Raw genomic sequence first — 23,962 nt, 5'->3', positions numbered from 1 at the left:
TGTCGTCTGTGGGGTATGGAGGGGGACGGTGGAAAGGCTCCTGGCTGCTAAGCTGCTGTCCGCCTGCAGTGACCTCCTTCACCCTACTCCAGCGCTCCACAATGCTGCAACCCTTAGGCTGGCTTTACACCCACAGCATCTTAATATCCTGGGCTGTTTCCAGGTTTTCTGCAGTTTAAAATCTTCCTCACTCACCCTTCACTTAGGGTTTACAAGGTAAGGTAGCACAGGGGCCCTTGCAGCCTGGTTTTCCTCTGAGTTTATGCAAACAGGTTGGGGAAGATGCCCTGTCCTGCTGGGGTCAGGGCTCCCTGATCCTCTTCTCCATCTAAGACCCATACCTCCCTTTATGTGTTTATGTGGAAGGTTCTATATTGAAGGTCCCTAGGCTAGAGGAGAAGGAAATGTCATCACCAGCACCCTCCCTGGGGGGCAGAAGCATCAGAGGTGGACAAGAGGGCAGTGCACCCACAGTGACTCAGAATTATTTTACTCAGGAGAGAAGACCACGACTCAGGGGCTAGGAGTGCCCAAGCCTTGAAGTCTCAGAGGCCTCTACAGGAAGAGCCTCACCCACACTCAGCGCTGGAAGTGCAGGCCTCAGGGGTCCGCTACTGAGTCTTGCAGTCCCCGTCACTGCTGTGTGCTGTCTTTACCTTCTTCAGCTCCTTCTGCAGGTTTGACTCAGCTACTAGAACCTCCTTTGGCTTCTGGTACTGTGGATGGAGCCAAGGAGAGGACATGATTCAGTCACATCACCCCTCTCTACGCACACGCGCACACACACACTCTCTCTCCCTCCCTCCCTCCCTCTCACCCTTCCTCCCTCTCCCTCTCTCTGCCTCCCTCCCTTCCTCCCTCTCCCTCTCCCTCTCCCCCTCCCTCCCTTCCTCTCCCTCCCCACCCTCCCTCTCTCTTCCTCTCCCTCCATCCTCCCTCTCCCTCTCCCCCTTCCTCCCCCTCTCTCCCTCCCTCTCTTCCTCCCTACCCCCTTCCTCTCTCCCTTCCTCCCTCCCCTCTCCCCCTTCCTCCCTCTCTCTTCCTCTCCCCCCTCCCTCACCCTTCCTCCCCCTCTCTTCCTCCATCCTCCCTCTCCCTCCCTTCCTCCCCCCTCTCTCTTCTCCCTCCCTCTTCCTCTCTCTCCCTCTCTTCCTCCATCCTCCCCCCTCCCTCACCCTTCCTCCCCCTCTCTTCCTCCATCCTCCCTCTCCCTCCCTTCCTCTCTCTCCCTCCTCACCCTCCCTCTCCCCCTTCCTCCCTCTCCCTCTCTCCCTTCCTCCCTCTCTCTTCCTCCCTCCCACTCTCCCTCCCCCTTCCTCACCCTCTCCCTCTCACCCTTCCTCCCCTCTCCCCCTTCCTCTCTCTCCCTCCATCCTCCCTCTCCCTCTCCCCCTCCCTCTCTTCCTCCCTCCCTCTCTCTTCCTCCCCCTCTCCCCCTTCCTCCCTCTCCTCCCTCCCTCTCCCCCTCTCTCCCTCCCTCTCTCCCTCCCTCCCTCCCTCCATCCTCCCTCTCACCCTTCCTCCCTCTCTCTTCCTCCCTCCCTTCCTCTCTCTCCCTCTCCCCCTTCCTCCCTCCTTCTTCCTCCCTCTCTCCCTCACCCTCCCTCTCTCTTCCTCCCTCCCTCTTCCTCCCTCCCTTCCTCTCTCTCCCTCTCACCCTCCCTCCCCTCTCCCCCCTCCCTCTCTCACCCTCTCCCTCTTCCTCCCTCCCTCTCTTCCTCCCTCTCTCTCCCTCCCTCCCCCTCTCTCTGCCTCCCTCCCTTCCTCCCCCCTCCCTCCCCTCTCCCCCTTCCTCCCTCTCTCTTCCTCTCCCTCTCTTCCTCCCCCTCTTCCTCCCTCCCCCTCCCTCTCTCTCCCTCCCTCCCCCTCTCTCTGCCTCCCTCCCTTCCTCCCCCTCTCCCTCTCACCCTTCCTCCCTCTCTCTTCCTCCCTCCTCCCTCCCTCCCCTTCCCCTCGCTCTCCCTTCCTGTCTCTCCCTCTCACCCTCCCTCTCTCACCCTCCCTCACCCTCCCTTCCTCTCTCCCTCTCACCCTTCCTCCCTCTCCCTCCCTTCCTCTCTCTCCCTCTTACCCTCCCTCACCCTTCCTCCCTCTCACCCCTCCCCCTCTCTCTCTCCCCCTTCTACCCCCTTTATTCAAAGATGAGGAAATTGAGGCCTACAAGGTTGAATGACTTGCTGAAGGTCACATGGCTGGGTAGGGGTAGGCCTTTGGACCATCTAGAACCCCAGTTCTGTGGATTCTACCCCTCCCCATCACCCTCTATCCTCTTTCAGCTATGATTTTAAAATCAGCCTCCTGACCTTCACCGGCTCACACCATGCTGAGGCAGACAGGCCTGTTCTCTAGCAAGCACACCCCAGGAGTAGCTGGGGCTGGAACTGAGGACTCCAGTAGGATGGGAACTGGGCAGGGGAAGAAGGAGCCTGTCCCTGACATAGTGGCCAAGAAGTCTGAATGACTCTTACGGAGATGATGAGGGTGCAGTTGGCATGAGCAAAGCTCAGCGAGGAATCATCCAGAGGCAGCTGATACCTGTCTAGGTCAGGTATTGAGAACTTCTTGTAGTACCTGTGGGGACAACAAGAGGCCATGAGAACACCCAACAAAGTGACCCCAACAGCTGGGCATCAGGCCCTCTGACGCCAAACTTCTATACAATTCTCCCCACACAGCCAAAGAGGAAGAAGGGAAGCCAGTTAGAACACCAGTACTTTAGAGCTTAGTGGTCCTGGAAGAAAAAGAAAGGCCTTATGGCCAGTCCAGCAATGGAACAGGGCCAGTCATAATTCCTTGATTAGACCAGGGATCAGACTGACTCATACTTCAAGCTCAGTCCTCCCAAAGACACGTGGAAGAAGCCTCCTGGAATACACAATTGGCTCAGGCGAGCCCTACCTCCTCAGCACCCGAAGAAAATGGGATATGTGTGCTAACAAGAAACAGAATAAGGAAATCTAGGGCTGTCCTTGAAAGCTGGGGACTGACAGTTGGCACTTACATGGCCCTTTACTGAGGACCTCAGTTACCTTTTCCTCCTTTGGGGTCTTTGAAGGCCTTGTTAGCCTGACTCTACTTGTAGGCCAGAGAGGGGAGTACATCCACAAGGAGAAATATCCCTAAGAGAACAAGCCATGTGACTCATCAAGGAAGCTGGATCTCTGGGGCTCTGGACCCCACTCCTCCATTTTCACATACCACACTCGGTCTCCCTCAATGGCAGGTGACAGTCCAGAGATTAATGATCCCTTTTAGTAAAAAAACAAAACAACCCTGGGACTTCCCTGGCAGTCCAGTGGTTATACTGCTCGCTTCTGATACAGGGGGCAAGGGTTCAATCCCTGGTCAGGAGACTAAGATCCCACATGCCGCACGGCACAGCCAAAAAACTAAAAACAAAACAAAACAAAACAAACCCAGATAGCAACATCCAACCCATAATGTCTGTAATTTGACCTCCTTTGCCGAAGAGGAAACTCAGGCTCAGAGAGGTGAAATATCTCGCCTGGCTTCACAGCCAGTTGTCAGCAGAGTCAGAATTAAAGTTCCCTGATCCTGGTCTGGTGCTTATTACACTGGAGCACAAGCAATGGCCGCCTCACCTCTAGCAATAGGACTGTTTGGCATTTTCCTTGGTGGAAGTATGACCTAGGCTCTGGCCAGTGGCTACCAGACCTATCACCTGGGCATGGCATCACTGCTGCTGCAAGGGTATGTGGCTGGGCAGGGAAACGCTGCAGACAGGTACAGACAAACTCAAGTGAGGGGCCTGGAGAGGATAGGGCTTTCAATATGTCAGGGGGGCCTGGTCGTTGTGGCAGGTACCCCCAGTCCACTTCAAAAGCCCTGATGCCCTGGGGACTCAGGAGAGCTGACATCAATGCAAGCACTTCTGCCCTGCTCTCCCTGCCCAAATCCCTCAGTTTAGTGAAGGCTCTCAGGGCCCCTATCCTCCAGGTTCCTCACTCCCCGCCAAGGTGCTGGGACCCGTGGCAGGAAAAGAATGTTTACTTAAAGGCTGACAGTTCAAAAGGAGTGGGGGCTGGGGGATCCTAATGGCACCACAAGTTTGCTTTATTTTCCAAACTCTGCCCCAGGGAAAGGTGATCCATCTGCCTACAAACCGGGGTGGAATGTCGGCTTCATCCTCTTCCTAGCCAGCCCAGGCTGAGGGCTCTTTCTGGGGCCTCTGGTCTGGCCAGCAAAGGTGGCAGACACTGATAATAGGGAGGGAGTCAAAGGTTAAACAGCAGAGATTAGATGAACACAAAGGCTTGTTAGGAAGTGTTAACATCTTCCCTGCAAACATACACAAGAAGCAGAACCGGGAGAGAAGCAGCCGGGCACACACAGCTCAGCCGAACCCAGGGGGCCTGTGTAAGCCCTTGCTGCGCAGAACGTGGGGACATCCTTTCTGCCTACCTGGCTGTGTGCTGGGGAGGGGGGACAGGGACACACCTGTGTACTCTCAGAGGGGCACCATCAAGGCACATTCCCCAGGCAGGGGTAGTAGGACTGGAGAAAGAGTCCCAGGGCTTGTTCTCAACAGCAATGACAAGATCAAAGGGAACTTGAGTTGCATGACTTACCCCAGCTTCCCTGTTCTACTCCCATCACCTCTCACGAGGTGGGGGGATGGAGGCAGAGTAGGTCTGGAGGCTCAGCTCTGTTATGAGTATTCTAATGGATTTAGTTTATTGGCTGAGGTTAAACCATTTTCCTCAGGGGCTTCTGATGGGCAGTCTTCAAGGGAGTACGGGGCATCTGCTTTCTCTCCTCAGGGAGCAGCCCACACTCCCTTATCTCCATCCCTGGCCTTGGGGTTTGCCCTGAGAAGAACCATGCTTCACTTTCTCACCAGCACCTGGACTGGAGAGGGACCCACTGTGCTTCTGGAAAAGTCCAAATGCTCAGCTTCAGGCAAGCCCTAGGTAGGCAGCAACCATTTCTTAGGCGTCAACTGTGTCCCAGACCTTGAACTATGAGCTGGGGATTTAAGGATGAAGAAGAAACAGGCCATATCACTGCCCGAGGAGACCCTGTGTTTCTGCTGAAACTAAGCCTTTATAGTGTGGTGGTTCCTGGACTTTTCGCTGATGCACAACAACCCCCATTCTCACCTGCCTTCACTGTCCTTGGTCTCGGCCACACCGTGAAAGGTGACATTTATGAATGCTAACTCTGTGCCAGGCCCTGTTCAACACACACTGAATCCTGAAAACAGCCCTCTCAGGTTGATTGCTTCTGTTATCCTCTTTTACAGAAGAGTAAACTGAGGCACAGGAAAGTTAGGTATCTTGCCCAAGTCATAAAACTGGTAAAGGGAGATACCCTTATTACAGTGATAATCCCCCCAATCTCCTCACCCCCCCCCCGCCATCGCTCTATATTCTCACCTCAAAGTAACAGACCACCTGGTCTAGGTTCCCTGCGTCTGTCCAAGGGTGGGGCAGATATGGGGGGTGGTCACCCCCAGAACCCAGCCACCCTGCAGGTCTCCTGGACACTCCCTCTAACACAGAGTGGGCTTCCTTTCTGAATGTAAAAGTGTCCAAAAGATGTATGTGGAAGCAAAGGCTCTCAGGAGGACTCCCTGGCCCTGTCCTGTGACTCTGGACAGGCCACTTAACTTCTGGGCCTCAGTTTCTTCCTCCAAATTCCTTTCTAAAAATAAAGGAGCTGCCCTAGATGAACTTTAAGTCGCTGTCTGTCAAAGGGACTGGAACAGGCCAACTCTGTACCTCTCTCGAACTGTGCCAAAAGGACAGCTCCTTCACTTTGGCTATTTCAGAAATGATCCACTGCACCCTATCACTCTCTCTCTGCTGTCTCCCCTTCCCAATTCCCAGTCCTTTCCCAACCCATTCTCCCTTTTAGTGAACTGAGAAAGGGCACAAGAAGCCAGGCCGTTAGAGAGAGACTCTGGAGGAGGCTGAAAGTAGAAGCAGTATGGCTGTGGAGTCACATGGGCCACGCCCCACACACCTCCAGTGGGTGCTCTGCACACCTGCACACAGGCTTGGCCAGAGTGGTCGAGAGAAGCCTCTAGCCAGTCCGTCCCTTAGAGAATCAGTCGGCAAATCTCCCCTTCTTTCTTAAACATCAACACTCCAGGCAAACTGGTCACCCCTGCCTACAGTAGCCCCTCGTAGAGAGTCACAGCACACATTCACATACTAAAGGCACTCAGAAGTCCTACCAAAGTGAGTTTCCTAAAGTTATTTGACCACAGAATCCTCTTTTCTAGAGATGCCTATTAACACTCCCACAGTGTTAGTATTACCGATGTCAAATCAGCCAAGCTCTCCTCAGGTTCTAATTTTCAAAGAATTGTTGAGGGCCTGCTTCAGGCCGGGCATGGGGCTGAGTGTTTGTACATATACGATTTCATAATTCCCCAAGCAATCTGTGACGTACGTATGAGTATTCTCCTATGATATATGAGGAACCCTTGACCCAAATGCTACGGGTAATACGTGGCAGAGGCCAGATTCAAGCGGACATCTTCCTACTCCACATCCTAGCTCATTCCACTTATAGCTGCCAGCTTCTAGGCTGAGGCTAGGAACCTTCTTTCTGCACAAACACTCTTACTGGGAATAGATGGTGCCACAATGGGATCCTGGGAAAGCACTTTCTTCCTTCCCTGATTCATCCCTTGCTATTACCTGGGGCCAAGGACATAATACACTGGAATCAATTCCTTCAAGAGAAATGGCCAACCCAGTTATTCAGAGACAAGGCAGGTATAAACAAAGGAACTCTGGCTTTTACTGGTAACCATAATCCAGAATATCAGATCGGGGCAGGCATGGAACCTCCAGGTGAAGGAAGTCAAATCAGAAAAGCCACAGTGTGATGGAAACTGAAGAGGCCTGGGCACTGAAACCATCACTAACTATCCCTTCAGTAAGTCTGTTCATCATGCTGACTTTATAGATAATCATTCATATATAGCACAACAATAAAAATACATACCCTGTCCACCACTGGATGGTGTGATGATCAGAAAACAGATTTTTAAAGTATCTTGAAAAAGCTAAACACTGCTCAAAGGAATAGCTATTGAGTTCTGTATATTTCGGGGTAGTAAAGGTATAGGACATCTTCTACTCCAGGTAGAAGATGAAAATGCCACTAGGCTCAGAAGAGCCTGTTAGGGGTTTAGCAGCCTCTCTCACCTTCCTCCCAGCAGAGGATCCTGAGGAAGGCTGTGCTGAGCCAGGCTGGGCCGCTGAACCTGAGATCTCATTGTAGGCTCTGAAGTGGGCACTCACATACTCCTCTCCCCTCTTTGGGAATCCAATCCCGGCCCTGCTCACTCTGGGGCACTACTCGCATCCCACCTGGCCTTACCCATCAATTCAAAAATGTCTCCCCCTGCCTTGGGCGCCGGAGTGGGCCTCTGGCCACGGAGCGCCTGGTCAAGAGCGCCACCTATGGCTGAATACGCACAGGAGATGGGACCCAGAGGATCTGCCTGCAGATGAATTTTTTGGTGCGCTAGCTAGCCTCTCTTTTCTCACTCCCTGGTAATCACATTTCTGCTGGATATCTGTATTCGACAGTGACCTCTGGGGGACAAAAGGGAGGCAGCAGCCAGCTCCACAAACTGCTGGGCTGCAGATTCAAGTGCTATCAGAAGCACTTTTGTTCCTAATTTGGGCCCAGGGCCTCTTACGCCAGGGAATGTTTGCTGAAGCACGGAGTTTGTTTTCCTAAAGGCAATTTCTCTGTTGCCTGAAATTGCTAAATTCCACTTTAGGCACTGACTCCTGTTAATGATGAGAACAATAACAGGAATAAACTGCCTTTTATCTGAGAGCTTCAAAGTGCTTTATAAACGCAAATCCTTATTATTATGACTTTGTATTTATAGACAAGGCCCACTTCAGGGGCTGCTGGCTGTGTGTACAGCAATAATCCTGAAATTAATTCATTCATCTCTACCCCTTCCCCACCACTTAACCCTGCCAAAGTGAGAGGGTATGGGAGTCATAGAGGAGGGCAGAACCCAGGGCTGCACCAGGGGAGCCTGGGAGGCACGGACCTTGAGGGAGATGGGACGGGAGGCTGGCACCACACCACCTGAGAAGATGGACAAATAGCTGGGTCTTCCTTACTGCTTGTAAATCAGTGGATGATGGGGACACCTCTGGCCTAAGCTTAGCACCCCATGAGACATGTTGGGTGGCTTCACAGTCTGTGGACCAGTAACTCATAAAACCTCCCATCTCAATGCACCAAATCTATTTCATGGGAGTTGGTCCTATTCTGCAATCCCTGACTCAGGTCACAACCGAGTCATCACAGGGCTCTTCTCTTCTCCTGTGATCAGTCAGAGCTCCAGAAACCCAAACGAGATCAATGCATTTCCAAGATGATCAGCCCAGAAGCAGCCCTGCCAGGATTAGATCTCCACTTTGGTCACTTTCTGTCCCCTCAACCCCACATTTTGCCTTCCCCTAGCAGACCATGAGAAGAGGAGCAAAAGGAAGTCTAGTAATCCCTTTGAAACATAATGCAAGTGACTTTATGCAAGAGACTTCCAAGAGGCCAAAGCACCAGCTCACTGTCCCTCAGTTCAGGGAGGGATAGGTTTGCTGCTCCCAGACCAGTACTTTAAAGTTCGATAACTGCCACCTCAGACAGGTGCACCTTCCAGGCCATGGCTCCCTGCCAGCTCCAACAGTGATGTTACCAGGCCAAGTTCATCATGGACTGGATCCAGCCAGAGGTCAAGGCACAATAACCTTACAGCAGAACCACTTAAGATCACAAGGCAATGGCCGGGTGATTCCCTCAACCTCTCATTCATCCAGCAAATATTTATTGAGCCCCAGTCTGTGCCAAGTACTGGGCCAGATACTCATTGTTCAAATTTCCCTGCCCCGGTGGAACTGATTACAATATTCAAGCTGGTCCTGCAGAGAGAAAGCCCTTCAGCTTTTAGCACCTACTACAGGGCTTTAGTGAAGCCCTCCTACCTCCCTCAGAGCTGGACAGCAGGCTTCTCTGCCCTCTGAGGTGGGGAGCCATCTGAGCCCTAACCTCAGGTCAAACCCCACCCCCACCTTGCTCATACACAAGCAGGCAGGTGCCCACCATGCCACTTACTTTTTGTTGGTTGTTCTGATGACAACACAGCGCTCCTTCTGGTCCACACAGACACTGTAGACATCCTTAGGGTACGGGAGGTTTCGAATTCGCCACTGGAAACTCATCTTGGTGTCCTTGCGCATGAAGATGGGCTGCAGAAGGCAAAGCCAACTTGAGGACTATTCTTGGAGGGGGGTGGGAAAGGATGGCTCCCCCCTCCACAAAGCTCTATCAAGGGGCACAATGGGAGACCCTCAGCTCTTCCCTACAGCTCCCCTCTGATACTGCCATTGCTGTGACATTCTAGGCCTGGAGCCCTCGCCCTGGGATGACTAAGCCAAAACCCTTTGGGTACTCATTCAAGCAAACATTTCTAGAGCACTGTGTCCAGGTGGGTACACTGGAGATGAGGAGGTGAACAAGACATGGCGCCTGCCCCCGAGGGCCAGCAGCCCACTCCCCCAGCCTCCCCAAGACACCTGACAGACAGACATACATTGGAATTGCTTTCCGTGATGAGTTCAGGCCCCAGGCTCCCTGCTCCTGGGAGTGCTGGCTCTCCCACCTCAATCTGCCACTGGCCCAAGGCGCCCAGGGCACTCTTCACACGCCACTTCCTCACTGAGGAGAGAAGGAAGCAGTGGGATTATGGGGAAGAAAGGTACTCTGCTTCTTTCTGCTGAATCATCAATATCACATTAGGTAACTGGAACAGGATAAAAGTGGGAGCTACAGGCTTTTACACTGGCTTTATCCATCTGAGCAGGGACCTCACAACCTCTGAAATCTCAGGAGAGTATTTCAATATTAGACAACGTGTAAAGCCCATATCATGGGTGCCCAGACAAAAGGAATTAGGACAAAGCTCTGAAAGGCGCCAAGTGGAGTTTAGAAAACCCCAGGTGTGACTTCATGCAAAGGGAAGACGTGAATGTTAGGAAAAGGGTAGCTACCAGTAACAGGGAAAATGTGGATCCCCAAAAATGTGACATGCATTTTTCCCTCTAAAAATGGGCAGAGGAAACATGAATTAAGAGGGTGAAAGCTGATAGGCAGATTTGTCTCATGATTCAGAAAGTCCAAATATAGAAATTCACTCATCTCAGGTGCACATGGCTTAAAACAAAAGTCCCAGAGTTGTATTTACAGGAAATTTTAGGCACACACCATATTTTAAATGCATTATTTATAAAAGATCTAATGTACATTTTTTGTAGAGTGGAATCATCCTTTTATAATGCAAATAATCATCTCTATTTTACAACCCAGATGTTTGCATAAGATTTTTTTTTTTCAATTAAGCCACATACTTTATGGAAATTCTAAGTGAAAAGACTAATTCAGTAAACACTAACTGAAAGCCCCTGCTGGGATGCTCAGGAACCCTGCTCAGCCCTGTCACAGTGACTGCTGTCAGCACGCCCATGGCCACAGGGGGCTTTCGCGAGTGCGACCCCTCTGTTCCTTCCCTGCCCGCAGCAATGGGGGTCTTCCAGGTGGCAGTCCCAGCGTTGCTCCAGGCCAGCAGCCTTCCTGAAGCTGCTGTGAGGAGCTAAACAACTCAGAAAGTGCCTGGAGTCCTGTTGCAGTTGCTCCTTTTTCTGGGCCGGGGTGGTGAGAGCTGCAATGCGATTCTCAGGATGGGTTTCTTTGAGACCTTCTGGGCAGCTGTGCCAAACCCAAACACCCTCACTGCTCTAAGTAAGGCACACAAGCTGAACACAAAAGTATGCTGCACAATTCGAATTTTCCCTTTAATATGTGCTTTTATAAGGTCTGGTGCCTTCTGCAGTGTGATTTTATTATGTCTCAGGGCCAAAAACTCTCCCTAGAAACACATTTCCAAGTTTACAATGCAAATAAATAAGGAAGAGTAAAACTTGGAAATATACTTTAAAGGCAACTTTTTTCTTTTTCTCACAAATACTTCTTCTCTCTTAAGTGAATGGACTGTGACCAGAAGTATATCCAAATCTATTCATGTAATACTTTGCTTATTTAACTGGAAGCCAGCCTTCTGGGTTGCAGTGTTCACAGTTGCAAATTCAGAAGCAACAAATGCCTCTAAGTGGAGGTTTCCTGTGACAAGACCCATGTATCTCACTCTTTATTGTAGGAAAGATCACTCCCAGATTCTCAGACATGTATAAAATGCTATGTGTAGAATAAGGCAGGAAATTAATTTTTTCCCAGGCATACTGACAACAGCATGACGGGATAGCTCACATCAAGGGCAGCGACAGAACTAAAAAGGATGTGGGACCATTTGGTGTGAGGACAAACAAACATCCTTAGACCCTGACAGGATCACGATATAATAGAACACAGTCATCACAGAGTTTAAAGGTGGAGGTTCCTTTAGAAAGCATCTAGTCCAATACCTGTATTTTTCAAATGGGAAACAGCATTTCTTCCCTGCCTGCTCTCCTTCAACCCTTGCCACCACTCTTCAGGGGAGAGTATGAAGAATTACCAAGGCTCAGAAAGATACACTAACTTGCAAAAAACACAGCTAAAATTCAGGTCTCCTAACTTCAAGACCAGAATTTGAATCATTAGTAAAAGGCTAACTTGTATTCTATAAACATTCAATAAGCATACATGATATTTTAAAAGGTTCACTTAAAAAAAAATGAAGCTCTATTTCTTTTTTATATTTTAGCATTTAAAGGAAAAGCTTCAATTATTTGAAAATGTATTGATAAGTTATGAAAACCTAACTATCTGGGGCTTGATAAGTGAGGCGTCCTGTAATCATGGACCCTGTTAAATCATTTGTCCTGAGGCACAATGCCAGTGTGGCCAGGAGAGGCAATTCCGATACCAGGATTTCCTGTCTTCTCTTTTATCCATGGAATACTGGGTTTGGAACAGAAACCTTCCCAAGGAGTACCCTAAGGAGGAGGAAAGTCAGCTACTGGTTTCCTTACTGCTGACCTTGAAAGCCACTCAGGTCACAGAAATTTGGACCCTTGGCTGTTTTGTCTTTTTTTTTTTTTTAGCACCTTGGAATTAAATTCTTTGTTAGAATATGAAGAAAGCCTCCGTATTCATTCCCTTGTGAGATAAGATCCAACAAATGAATGGGTGAAGTCCTTGTTATTTCTCCCATGGACGTGGGCATGAATGCACACATGCAAATACATTTTGTCTTTTCTTGTCCTGTCTTTGTTCCTGAACTCAAGGACAGCTCCTGCGGCAACAGAAGACTGTTTGCACCTGCTGTCACTCTGATTTGATTATATGTTAAACCCAAACTGGTGTGTGCAAGGCAGCTCCCTGGGACGCTGTCATATCTTCCTGGCTGAGCCAGGGCCAGTCCTTGGAAAGGAGACTTTCAATGACCCTGTAAAGGGTCTGATGGGGAATATATGAGGGAGGCAGCGCCTGGGGCCTTTTTCCTAAGTCAGCAGGAAGCAGGCTGATGTCCCAGACTGCTGAAAGGAGGCCCCATCTTTCAGGTGGGCTAGAAAGTGGAGGTCCTAAAAGGCCTCTTTCCCCAGAGCTCCAAGCCCTGGCCCACTTCCAATGTGGATAATTACATTCCCCTTTCCTAAGTACTCCCTGCAGCTTAAACTGGATGCAGGATTCTTCTTTTCTGCCCTAAAACACTGCAACATTGCTATGTGGCTATTAAACAGCTGCCACGTCCCATCCCTGAGGAGGCTGAAGGGAATCGAGTGGGTCATTTATAAAGCCGGTGAAGTGCTTGGGGATGAAAGTGCTCAATATCCTCCAAATGCAGCCTGGGGTGGTTAGGCTGGCGGTCAAATACCAAAGCAGATTAAGCCGGTAATCCGAATGTAATCGCTGGGGGACGGCCTGCCCTTCAGCCTCTGCCCCCCTGGACATGCTGTGTTCTTCTAGGGCTGGTTTGATGTTCCGATCATTGTTATGGGGCCCTTCAGTTTTTTCCTCTATGAATACACATACAGCATTCACTGTGGGGGGTGGGAATGAATAGCATTGAGAGGGCAGAAAAAAAATATGACACTACTATGCTTATTAACACCGACCGGAAGAGCTCCAACCCAGACAGATGTCCTATCGGTAATTCTCTCTGTAAATTACTTTCTGGGTTTTTTGGACAGAAAACCAGTTTGGCCAATTATCCAATTTGTATAATTAGCTGAAAAAACGGAAACTATTCCCATTTACACCCACAAAAACCCCATCCATATTTTGCTTCAAAGAATGCACAAATGAAAGTTCAGGTCCTGGGATTATTTATACTTAAAAATGAAAAACAAACAGTATTTTGCAAGCTGGCGGAGGTAGGGTGGGGTGGTTGGAGACGGGTAAGAAAAGGATCAGCTGTTCAAAGGGTCCAGTGGTTTGAGTGGGGTGTTCCTTGCCGCCCATCTCTGTCCTGCTCCCTCCAGCCCCTACCCGGGTCATTCTGGGGAGAACAAGATTTAGTAAGAAAAGAAAACAGGATTAAATAACCTCAACTCCCAACAGAATGTTCTTGTGGATTAAAGCATGGGTTCTTCATCAGATAGACCTAGGCTTAAATCCTAGCTCTGTAACTAACCAGCTGTGTGATTCTGAGCAAGGTGCTTATCCTCTTGAAGCTTCCATTTTTCCCAACTGTTAAGACAGCAGTAACCTACCACACTGGGCTGTAATGTGTCGTGTAAACCACTTAGCATGGCGCCCAATAAAAGTTACGGTATTGCTATCATTAGGTAAACTTTAGTCAGACAACGTTCTCCTATGAACCTCCATTTCTACTTTTAAGAAAAAGGAGTTTGGAGGCCACTGTCTATTCTCCACCTGCCAAGAGGGAAAATGACAGTTCATGTGGGATGCTACAAATGAAGGGACCTGGACTTTTTTTCATTTTAATTTCATGTCCAAGCACAACTAAGATGCCTTGGGTTTTATTTGTTTGTTTGTTTTTACAGCCACAACCCCGACAGCTGTATTATTTGCTCTGTGTGGAGAAGAGAGGTGACGCTGGGGGCTGCGGGAGAAGAGCTGCCGCTAGTCCCCGGCCTGGTGATGGTGGTGGTCAGCCCACGTGACCTCTGCTTTCATAAGCTCACCCCTGTTAGGCATTCCAAGGCTGTCACCCCCTGGGAGCGCTATAAATTACAATGATTTGTGAGAATATTACTACTGTACTGGTTTCCACCAAATCAGTGTCATATGCTAAACACATCAAGATTTTTAATAGTACCAGACTAAACCAATTGGGACTGGAACCCAAGCAGCTCATAATAAGAAGGGATCAACACTTCACTCTGCGGCTGAACATGCACAGGACACATATTTTAAGACTGGAGACTAAGAGAATGCAAACCAGTGTAATCCGTGTTGTCGGTTCTAGACATTTATGAGCTGTCAGAAAAAGGGAAAAAGAAATTCCCCCGCCAATACTACCTGTCGATCAGGCCCAGGAAGAAATTAAAGTCAAGAATAATGACAAGAAAATAACCCAGCCCATGATTCCATCATTGGTCTTAGCATTTCAGGTGAAATTTAATAAAGAGACCAACTCCCACTGCTGACAGCCTCAGGCCCTGGGTCAAAGAACCAGCCACCTAGCTCTGGGAAGTCGGTTAATGCTGATGTGCATACCTGAGAACAGAGAATGAACAAATCGAATAATTCCCAGAAATCTGAGCTACGGCCCCTATTCATGAGCGTATTCTTAGAGGAAAAGGGCTGCAGGAATGAAAATGACAATGCTGCAAAATCACCGTTTCTACCTCCTATTCCCTTTGATTCAGACCTTCTCCAAAATGAGGGGCATATTTAATAGAGTCACTTCTGAGGCAAGGTCAAAAGCTGCGCCTCTGATACTTGTTTGTTCCCGATATGCCTTCAGAAAACAAAACAAAAAACAGACCAAAAAAACTGCAGTGAAATCCTGCCCTTACCACTACTCAGCCTTCAAGGCTTACTTCCAATTCCACCTTCTCTGTAAAGCTTTTTCCCAACGGTTTCTTTACATGCCCATTCCCACCTTAGAAGAATTACTCACTCTCTCATTTGTCTGGGGGTGGAGTGAGGTTTACTGGTCAAGCGGACGCCCACTCCACCTCTGGTGTCCAGCCCTGACCTCAGATTATTTTCAGGAACAATCCTGCCTCAAGGGCTTCAGTCTCCCTGAGCTTCCACATGTGGTGCTGGGATCCTCCCTGAAGCCTCAGCTATGCGTGTTTACCTGTGCTTAGGTCACCCCAAGTGTTCCTAAGGGCCCGCTGGGGGTCCCGTCACTTACCAAGTAGTTCACTTGTCTTCTCATCATATTCTTCGGCCATTTCCTTCCCATCTGGGAACAAATAGTGCACCTTCCTTCTCCCTAGGCACAAAACAGAGAGTGCCTTACCCCTGAGCCTCCTCTTGCCTTGGGCCTTGCAGGTCAAGAGATCTACCTGGGAAACACTAACAGCCTTGGGCATGTTAAAAAAACCTTCCCAGAGCCTCCCACGAACTCCTTGCCAACCATTGCCCACCACTACTCTAGGACATGTCCTGGGACTCACTTCCTTTCTAAGCTTTCTCTGAACATGTCTTTACTCTGCTGATTCTTCTACCAGCAACAGCTCCAAACTTCTTCCCAAATGCTGAACTCCTCCTTGCCCTTCAAAATCCAGCTCAAATGTCACTTCCACTGTGAAATCTTCCTAAACTATCACCCCTAACCACCTTGGCAAAATTCATCACTTGTTTGTTTATGCCTCTCTGGTGCTTTATTCATATCCACAGTGGAGCATTTATCACATACTATACTTTTAAAAGCATCTGTTTCAAGAATGATATCATATTTATCTTTCTCTCCCCAGTTCCTAAAACCAAGCCCATGTGCTCAGGATACTGAACTGGGTTTCCCGACCAAGGCCTCCCTCCAGCCGTGCCCTCGCTCTGCCTTCTTCTGTACATCTCTAGGCCATCTCTATCACACATCCATACGATATTAGTCCCCGTGTGTTCTCCTTACAGCATTTACCTTGGTATGATTTTTACATGTATTTGTGTGATTTTTGGATTATTGCCTGTCTCTTCTACTAAGGTAAGAGGGGTTTTATCCCCCCACCTATGGTTTCCCTATCACTTAGTATAGTATTTGGCATATTTTAGGAGCTCACCTAAATACTGATTGAGAGAGTTAATGAACATTGCTTCATCTTTCATTGAAAGCACAGAAGAACCCAATGGCGTCTCTTAGACCAGCTCTTCCACCTATGTAATATAATACTAAGCATTTTCTTAAAAGTGGCTATATAATTTCCCCTATTTTTACAGATAGGTAAGTAGATATAGGTAGGCTCCTCAGTGAGACTAATAACAGTACCAATGCCCGGTATACAGGTACCTAACGAATGCTTGATGAATAGAGCCCCAAGGCCCTTAACCAGCTAAAGCAGTCACTAGCCAAAACTTGCAACTGTTATCTGATCTACCAAGACTTTTCACTGTCCATTCACTCCTCTGAGACATAGTTCCCTTGAGTCATTCCGAATTTGTATTCTGGGGAAACTCACCCCCAAATTTGCAGGGCCTCTCAGTAGGCGCCTAGATTACACCACCCTTACTCATTTGTTTGGCTCATAGAGCTATAACAGGTTGTCCTGTCAGGAGTGGGGTATAAGGTGCTCCCTGTGAGTAGCTGAGGGTATCTGGCCTGACTCTCTTCTCCCCTGGAGTCCAGTCTTAAGTGCAGGCAGGATGCAGTGCTTACTATGGGCCAGGCACTTTACATGTTTTATTGCATTTATTCTCAAAATAATCCTATGTGCCTCCAGTACTTGTATTTCACAAGTAAGGAAAATTGAGGATTAAAGGTCATGTAACTTGTCCAAGGTCATAAAGCTAGGAAATGACAGCCCAGGCTTAAACCCACTTGAGGCCAAGGTTGATCCTGTAATAACCATACTAGGATATCTGTATGGCTTTAAGGTTATAAGGATGAACAATGTTCCAAGGGTTTATTGTTCATGTTTCTAGTGAATTACCTGTTTAGGCCTTAGCCTATTTTATTTGGGTATTCATCTTTTTCTTACTAATCTGATTGAACTTTGTATATATTAAGCACGTGTCATATATGTTGCAAATGTTCTGTTTTAATTGCCTTTTAACTTTGTTTAAGGTGGGTTTTCCCAAACAAGTGTTTAATTTTTATATAGTCAATTGTTTTTTCCTTTGTGGTTATTATCCAGAAGTTGTGCTTAGAATATCTTCCCGTACCCAAGATTCTATGTGTACATATGTGTACATATGTACACATAGAATATGTACATAATCTATGTGTATATATGTATGTGAATATAAAAAATTTTAAGTTTATTACTATGATATTTTGGTGAAAGAAAAAAATATAATAGGAACACATCAATACATAAGGCAAATACTAACAGCCATAAAAGGGGAAATCGACAGTAACCCATTCATAGTAGGGGACTTTAACACCCCACTTTCACCAATGGACAGATCCTCCAAAATGAAAATAAATAAGGAAACACAACCTTTAAATTCTACTTTAAACAAGATGGACTTAATTGATATTTATAGGACATTCCATCCAAAAACAACAGAATACACATTTTTCTCTAGTGCTCATGGAACATTCTCCAGGATAGATATCTTGGGTCACAAATCAAGCCTTGGCAAATTTAAGAAAATTGAAATTGTATCAAGTATCTTTTCCGACCACAACGCTATGAGACTAGATATCAATTACAGGAAAAGATCTGTAAAAAATACAAACACATGGAGGCTAAACAATACACTACTTAATAACGAAGTGATCACTGAAGAAATCAAAGAGGAAATAAAAAAATACCTAGAAACAAATGACAATGGAGACACGACGACCCAAAATCTATGGGATGCAGCAAAAGCATTTCTAAGAGGGAAGTTTATAGCAATACAATCCTACCTTAAGAAACAGGAAACATCTCGAATAAACAACCTAACCTTGCACCTAGAGGAATTAGAGAAAGAAGAACAAAAAGACCCCAAAGTTAGCAGAAAGAAAGAAATCATAAAGATCAGATCAGAAATAAATGAAAAAGAAATGAAGGAAACGATAGCAAAGATCAATAAAACTAAAAGCTGGTTCTTTGAGAAGATAAACAAAATTGATAAACCATTAGCCAGACTCATCAAGAAAAAAAGGAAGAAGACTCAAATCAATACAATTAGAAATGAAAAAGGAGAAGTAACAAATGACACTGCAGAAATACAAAAGATCATGAGAGATTACTACAAGCAACTCTATGCCAATAAAATGGACAACCTGGAAGAAATGGACAAATTCTTAGAAAGCACAACCTGCCAAGACTGAATCAGGAAGAAATAGAAAATATGAACAGACCAATCACAAGCACTGAAATTGAGACTCTGTTTAAAAATCTTCCAACAAACAAAAGCCCAGGACCAGATGGCTTCACAGGCGAATTTTATCAAACATTTAGAGAAGAGCTAACACCTATCCTTCTCAAACTCTTCCAAAATATATCAGAGTGAGGAACACTCCCAAACTCATTCTACAAGGCCACCATCACCCTGATACCAAAACCAGACAAACATGTCACAAACAAAGAAAACTACAGGCCAATATCACTGATGAACACAGATGCAAATATCCTCAACAAAATACTAGCAAACAGAATCCAACAGCACATTAAACAGATCATACACCATGATCAAGTGGGGTTTATTCCAGGAATGCAAGGATTCTTCAATATACACAAATCAATCAACGTGATACACCATATTAACAAACTGAAGGAGAAAAGCCATATGATCATCTCAATAGATGCAGAGAAAGCTTTTGACAAAATTCAACACCCATTTATGATAAAAACCCTGCAGAAAGTAGGCATAGAGGGAACTTTCCTCAACATAATAAAGGCCATATATGACAAACCCACAGCCAACATCGTCCTCAATGGTGAAAAACTGAAAGCATTTCCACTAAGATCAGGAACAAGACAAGGTTGCCCACTCTCACCACTCTTATTCAACATAGTTTTGGAAGTTTTAGCCACAGCAATCAGAGAAGAAAAGCAAATAAAAGGAATCCAAATCGGAAAAGAAGAAGTAAAGCTGTCACTGTTTGCAGATGACATGATACTATACATAGAGAATCCTAAAGATGCTACCAGAAAACTACTAGAGCTCATCAATGAATTTGGAAAAGTAGCAGGATACAAAATTAATGCACCGAAATCTCTGGCATGCCTATACACTAATGATGAAAAATCTGAAAGTGAAATCAAGAAAACACTCCCATTTACCACTGCAACAAAAAGAATAAAATATCTAGGAATAAACCTACCTAAGGAGACAAAAGCCCTGTATGCAGAAAATTATAAGACACTGATGAAAGAAATTAAAGATGATACAAATAGATGGAGAGATATACCATGTTCTTGGATTGGAAGAATCAATATTGTGAAAATGACTCTACTACCCTAAGCAACCTACAGATTCAATGCAATCCCTATCAAACTACCACTGGCATTTTTCACAGAACTAGAACAAAAAATTTCACAATTTGTATGGAAACACAAAAGACCGCAAATAACCAAAGCAATCTTGAGAACGAAAAACGGAGCTGGAGGAATCAGGCTCCCTGACTTCAGACTATACTACAAAGCTACAGTAATCAAGACAGTATGGTACTGGCACAAAAACAGAAATATAGATCAATGGAACAGGATAGAAAGCCCAGAGATAAACCCACGCACATATGGTCACCTTATCTTTGATAAAGGAGGCAGGAATGTACAGTGGAGAAAGGACAGCCTCTTCAATAAGTGGTACTGGGAAAACTGGACAGGTACATGTAAAAGTATGAGATTAGATCACTACCTAACACCATACACAAAAATAAGCTCAAAATGGATTAAAGACCTAAATGTAAGGCCAGAAACTATCAAACTCTTAGAGGAAAACATAGGCAGGACACTCTATGACATAAATCACAGCAAGATCCTTTTTGACCCACCTCCTAGAGAAATGGAAATAGAAACAAAAATAAACAAATGGGACCTAATAAACAATGGGACCTAAAAGCTTTTGCACAGCAAAGGAAACCATAAACAAGACGAAAAGACAACCCTCAGAATGGGAGAAAATATTTGCAAATGAAGCAACTGACAAAGGATTAATCTCCAGAATTTACATGCAGCTCATGCAGCTCAGTATCAAGAAAACAAACACCCCAATCCAAAAATGGGCAGAAGACCTAAATAGACATTTCTCCAAAGAAGATATACAGACTGCCAACAAACACATGAAAGAGTGCTCAACATCACTAATCATTAGAGAAATGCAAATCAAAACTACAATGAGATATCATCTCACACCAGTCAGAATGGCCATCATCAAAAAATCTAGAAACAATAAATGCTGGAGAGGGTGTGGAGAAAAGGGAACCCTCTTGCACTGTTGGTGGGAATGTAAATTGATACAGCCACTGTGGAGAACAGTATGGAGGTTCCTTAAAAAACTACAAATAGAACTACCATATGACCCAGCAATCCCACTACCGGGCATATACCCTGAGAAAACCATAATTGAAAAAGAGTCATGTACCAAGATGTTCATTGCAGCTCTATTTACAATAGCCCGGAGATGGAAACAACCTAAGTGTCCATCATCGGATGAATGGATAAAGAAGATGTGGCACATATATACAATGGAATATTACTCAGCCATAAAAAGAAATGAAATTGAGCTATTTGTGGCACATATATACAATGGAATATTACTCAGCCATAAAAAGAAATGAAACTGAGCTATTTGTAATGAGGTGGATAGACCTAGATTCTGTCATACAGAGTGAAGTCAGAAAGAGAGAGACAAATACCGTATGCTAAAACATATATATGAAATTTAAGGGAAAAAAATGTCATGAAGAACCTAGGGGTAAGACAGGAATAAAGACACAGACCTACTAGAGAATGGACTTGAGGATATGGGGAGGGGGGAAGGGTAAGCTGTGACAAAGCGAGAGAGAGGCATGGACATATATACACTACCAAACGTAAGGTAGATAGCTAGTGAGAAGCAGCCGCATAGCACAGGGAGATCAGCTCGATGCTTTGTGATCGCCTGGAGGGGTGGGATAGGGAGGGTGGGAGGGAGGGAGACGCAAGAGGGAAGAGATATGGGAACATATGTATATATATAACTGATTCATTTTGTTGTAAAGCAGAAACTAACACACCATTGTAAAGCAATTATACTCCAATAAAGATGATAAAAAAGTATATATATATATGTATGAGTTTGTATGCATGGAAAAAATATGGAAGTTTCTGTATGGAAATGTCAATTGTGATTATCTCTGCATGGCAGGATTACCAGTGACTTGTTTATTTATTTTTCTTATTTCCACAATGAACATAAATTATTTATGAAGAAGTGTGTTGGGTTCTCATTAGCAACAGAAGTGATTCTTGGTGGGAAGTTAGTAGCATCCTACGCCCACTCACATACACATTAGGAGGATAAATCAACAGGAGAGGTTTGACAAGGCATATACACACCTTTGGCTTTTTTTGTTTGTTTTCTTTCTTTTGATTTTGGTTTGGTGGGGGGACTAACAATGTTGTTTTGTGATGTTACTCACAAAAAAACTTAACGAAGTCCTGACTGATGAAATATTTGTTTAAACACTGTCCTTTGACCAAAGGAAGTAAAAGCAGAGACTAGAATAGATATTTTGTACACCCATGTTCACAGCAGTAATTATTCACAATAAAAAAAGTGGAAGCAACCCAAGTGTCCATCGACACACTGGTGGATAAACAAAATACGGTATATACATACAACGGAAAAATGTTATTCAGACCTTAAAAAGGGAGGAAATCAAACTTTCCTCAAGCGACATGCGACATTTCCTCATTTCCACATGCGACAACATGGATGAACTTCGAAGACATTATGCTAAGTGAAATAAGCCAGTCACAAAAGAACAAATATTGTATACTCCACTTATATGAGGTTCCTGCTGTAATCAAATTCATAAAGACAGAAAGTAGAATGGTGATTACCAGGGGCTGAGGATAAGGAGACTGGGGAGTTAGTGTTTAATGAGTATAGAGTTTCAGCTGAAGATGAAAACGTTTTGGAGATGGATGGTGGTGATGGTGGCGTAACAATGTGAATGTACTTAATGCCACAAAACTGTACACTTAATAAAGGCTAAAATGGTAAATTTATGTTAAGTACTTCTTACAATAAAAACAAACCCCACTGTCCTATGAGATAATGTTCAGAATCTTTGGTTTGGCATAGGAGATCGATCACAACATACCTCAATTTATCTGCAATCTCTCTTCATTTTCCACCATTTCCCCTCATCGCTTGAGAAAAGCGTCCTTTTATTCACTCTTGCATCCTAGCACCTAGTACCTTACACAGTGTAGGGAGATATTATGACTGGTGAATGCTTTGGCCTCACTAAATGTTTTGTTATGCCCCTAGTAATCAGCCATATACTTTCACACCTCTGTGCCTTTACACGTGAGTCATTCTTCCTGGAATAACTATCCCCTCTTCTCCACTTAGCAAACACCTATTCATCCTTTAGGACCCATAAACATCACCTCTTCTGTCAGGTCCTCCTTCAAAGAGATAATCATTTTCACCTCTGTGCTCTCATAGCATTTTATAGAAGAGTCCAACCTCTATTTAACACACATGCTTTTGTTTATTTACATTTTTTTCCTGACCACTATGTGAACTCCTGGGACGTGTCTTTTTCTTTCTATCTGCTCTAGCACACAACCTGACACACAGTAAAAAGCATCCCTAAATACTGCATGAATAAATGAGCAAATGACCAGCTGACTTCAATTTCCACGCTTTCTTGACTGGCCTCTGCCTGTGGATGTCAGTCCCTGCTGGTTTCCCGAAAGCTACAGGAATTCAGACCAAATTCATTCTGGCTGCCAAGTGAGTCCAGGAAGGGACCCTGAAGCACTGGCCAGTCCTAGGGTGGAAGAAAGTCCGAACTCCATCCATACCTCTGTGCCCACCTCTTCCAGGACCAGCACGAGGTGGGGGTAGGGGGTTGCTTTGTCTCCTCTAAAGACCCAGGGAACATTTAGAGGTTCACTTACAAAGATAACATTACAGCTGGAAAGGACCTCAGAGACAACACAGGTAATCCATCCACCTCATTTTACAGATGAGGAAAATGAGGTTCAAACAAGTAAAGAGGCCGACTGGGAAGCCCACGGTAAATTAAAGGCAGAGTCGTTAACTAGAGCCCAGGTGTCCTGCCTTTCTATGATACCAGGCTGCTTTCAGCAACAGAACCTCCAGACTGAGGTTCATCCCAGGTCAAGATTCAGTTGTACCACTGACTGACTCGGGGAGCTGGGGCCGATCTAAAATCCTGGATTTCAGTTTCCTCTTCTGTAAAATGGGGTCAAAACCACCTCTCGGGACAGCGGTGAGGAGCAAATGACGGTGAACGTGAAAAGAATTATTATTTATTAGTAACAAAACTCAGAGCGGAGTGAGTTGGTGTCCAGGAAACTAGGGTGTCCAGAGACGTGTGTTCCAGTCACCTCATCTCTCTGGGCCTCAGTTTCCTCATTTGCAAATGCAGTAACTGCCCTAGAGGGAGGCCGCGACCTTCCAGCCCTGCCGTCCTGGGCTGAGGCCCTTCCCGGAGGCGCCAGAGCGGAGGGCCGGACGCTGGGGGAAAGGACGAGGGTGCTCGCGGGGTGCCTCGAGTTACCGTCCTGCAGCAGCGCCGTCTTCTCTGCCGCCCGCAGACTCTCCAGCCAACCCGTCACCGCCATCTTCCCTCAGCTCAGCCGCGTGCCCGGCCGCTGCCATGGCAACCGTTTCCGCCTAGGGTCACTTCCGGATGACCCGGAAGAAGTTC

General features: G+C 46.2%; 1 protein-coding gene across 2 annotated transcripts; it reads right to left on the bottom strand.

Moving 5' to 3' along the window:
- Positions 1–209: 209 nt before the first annotated feature.
- On the bottom strand, positions 210–23,923 carry DPCD (deleted in primary ciliary dyskinesia homolog (mouse)). 2 transcript variants are annotated; one of them, XM_082673905.1, is made up of 6 exons: positions 23,813–23,923; positions 15,329–15,409; positions 9,596–9,720; positions 9,118–9,251; positions 2,469–2,571; positions 225–716 (listed from the first exon to the last, which is right to left on the bottom strand). In XM_082673905.1, the coding sequence occupies exons 1-6, from the start codon at positions 23,874–23,876 to the stop codon at positions 612–614; spliced, it is 612 nt and encodes a 203-aa protein (XP_082530031.1). In that variant the 5' UTR covers positions 23,877–23,923; the 3' UTR covers positions 225–611. The 2 variants fall into 2 exon arrangements, with proteins under 2 accessions (XP_082530032.1, XP_082530031.1); XM_082673906.1 differs by lacking the exon at positions 15,329–15,409 and having other exon boundaries at positions 210–716; positions 23,813–23,913.
- Positions 23,924–23,962: the final 39 nt, after the last annotated feature.

This window comes from Grampus griseus (genome assembly GCF_964374135.1).
Source record: "Grampus griseus genome assembly, chromosome: 16".
Lineage (NCBI taxonomy): Eukaryota > Metazoa > Chordata > Mammalia > Artiodactyla > Delphinidae > Grampus > Grampus griseus.
This window is presented reverse-complemented; position numbering and strand designations above follow the sequence as displayed.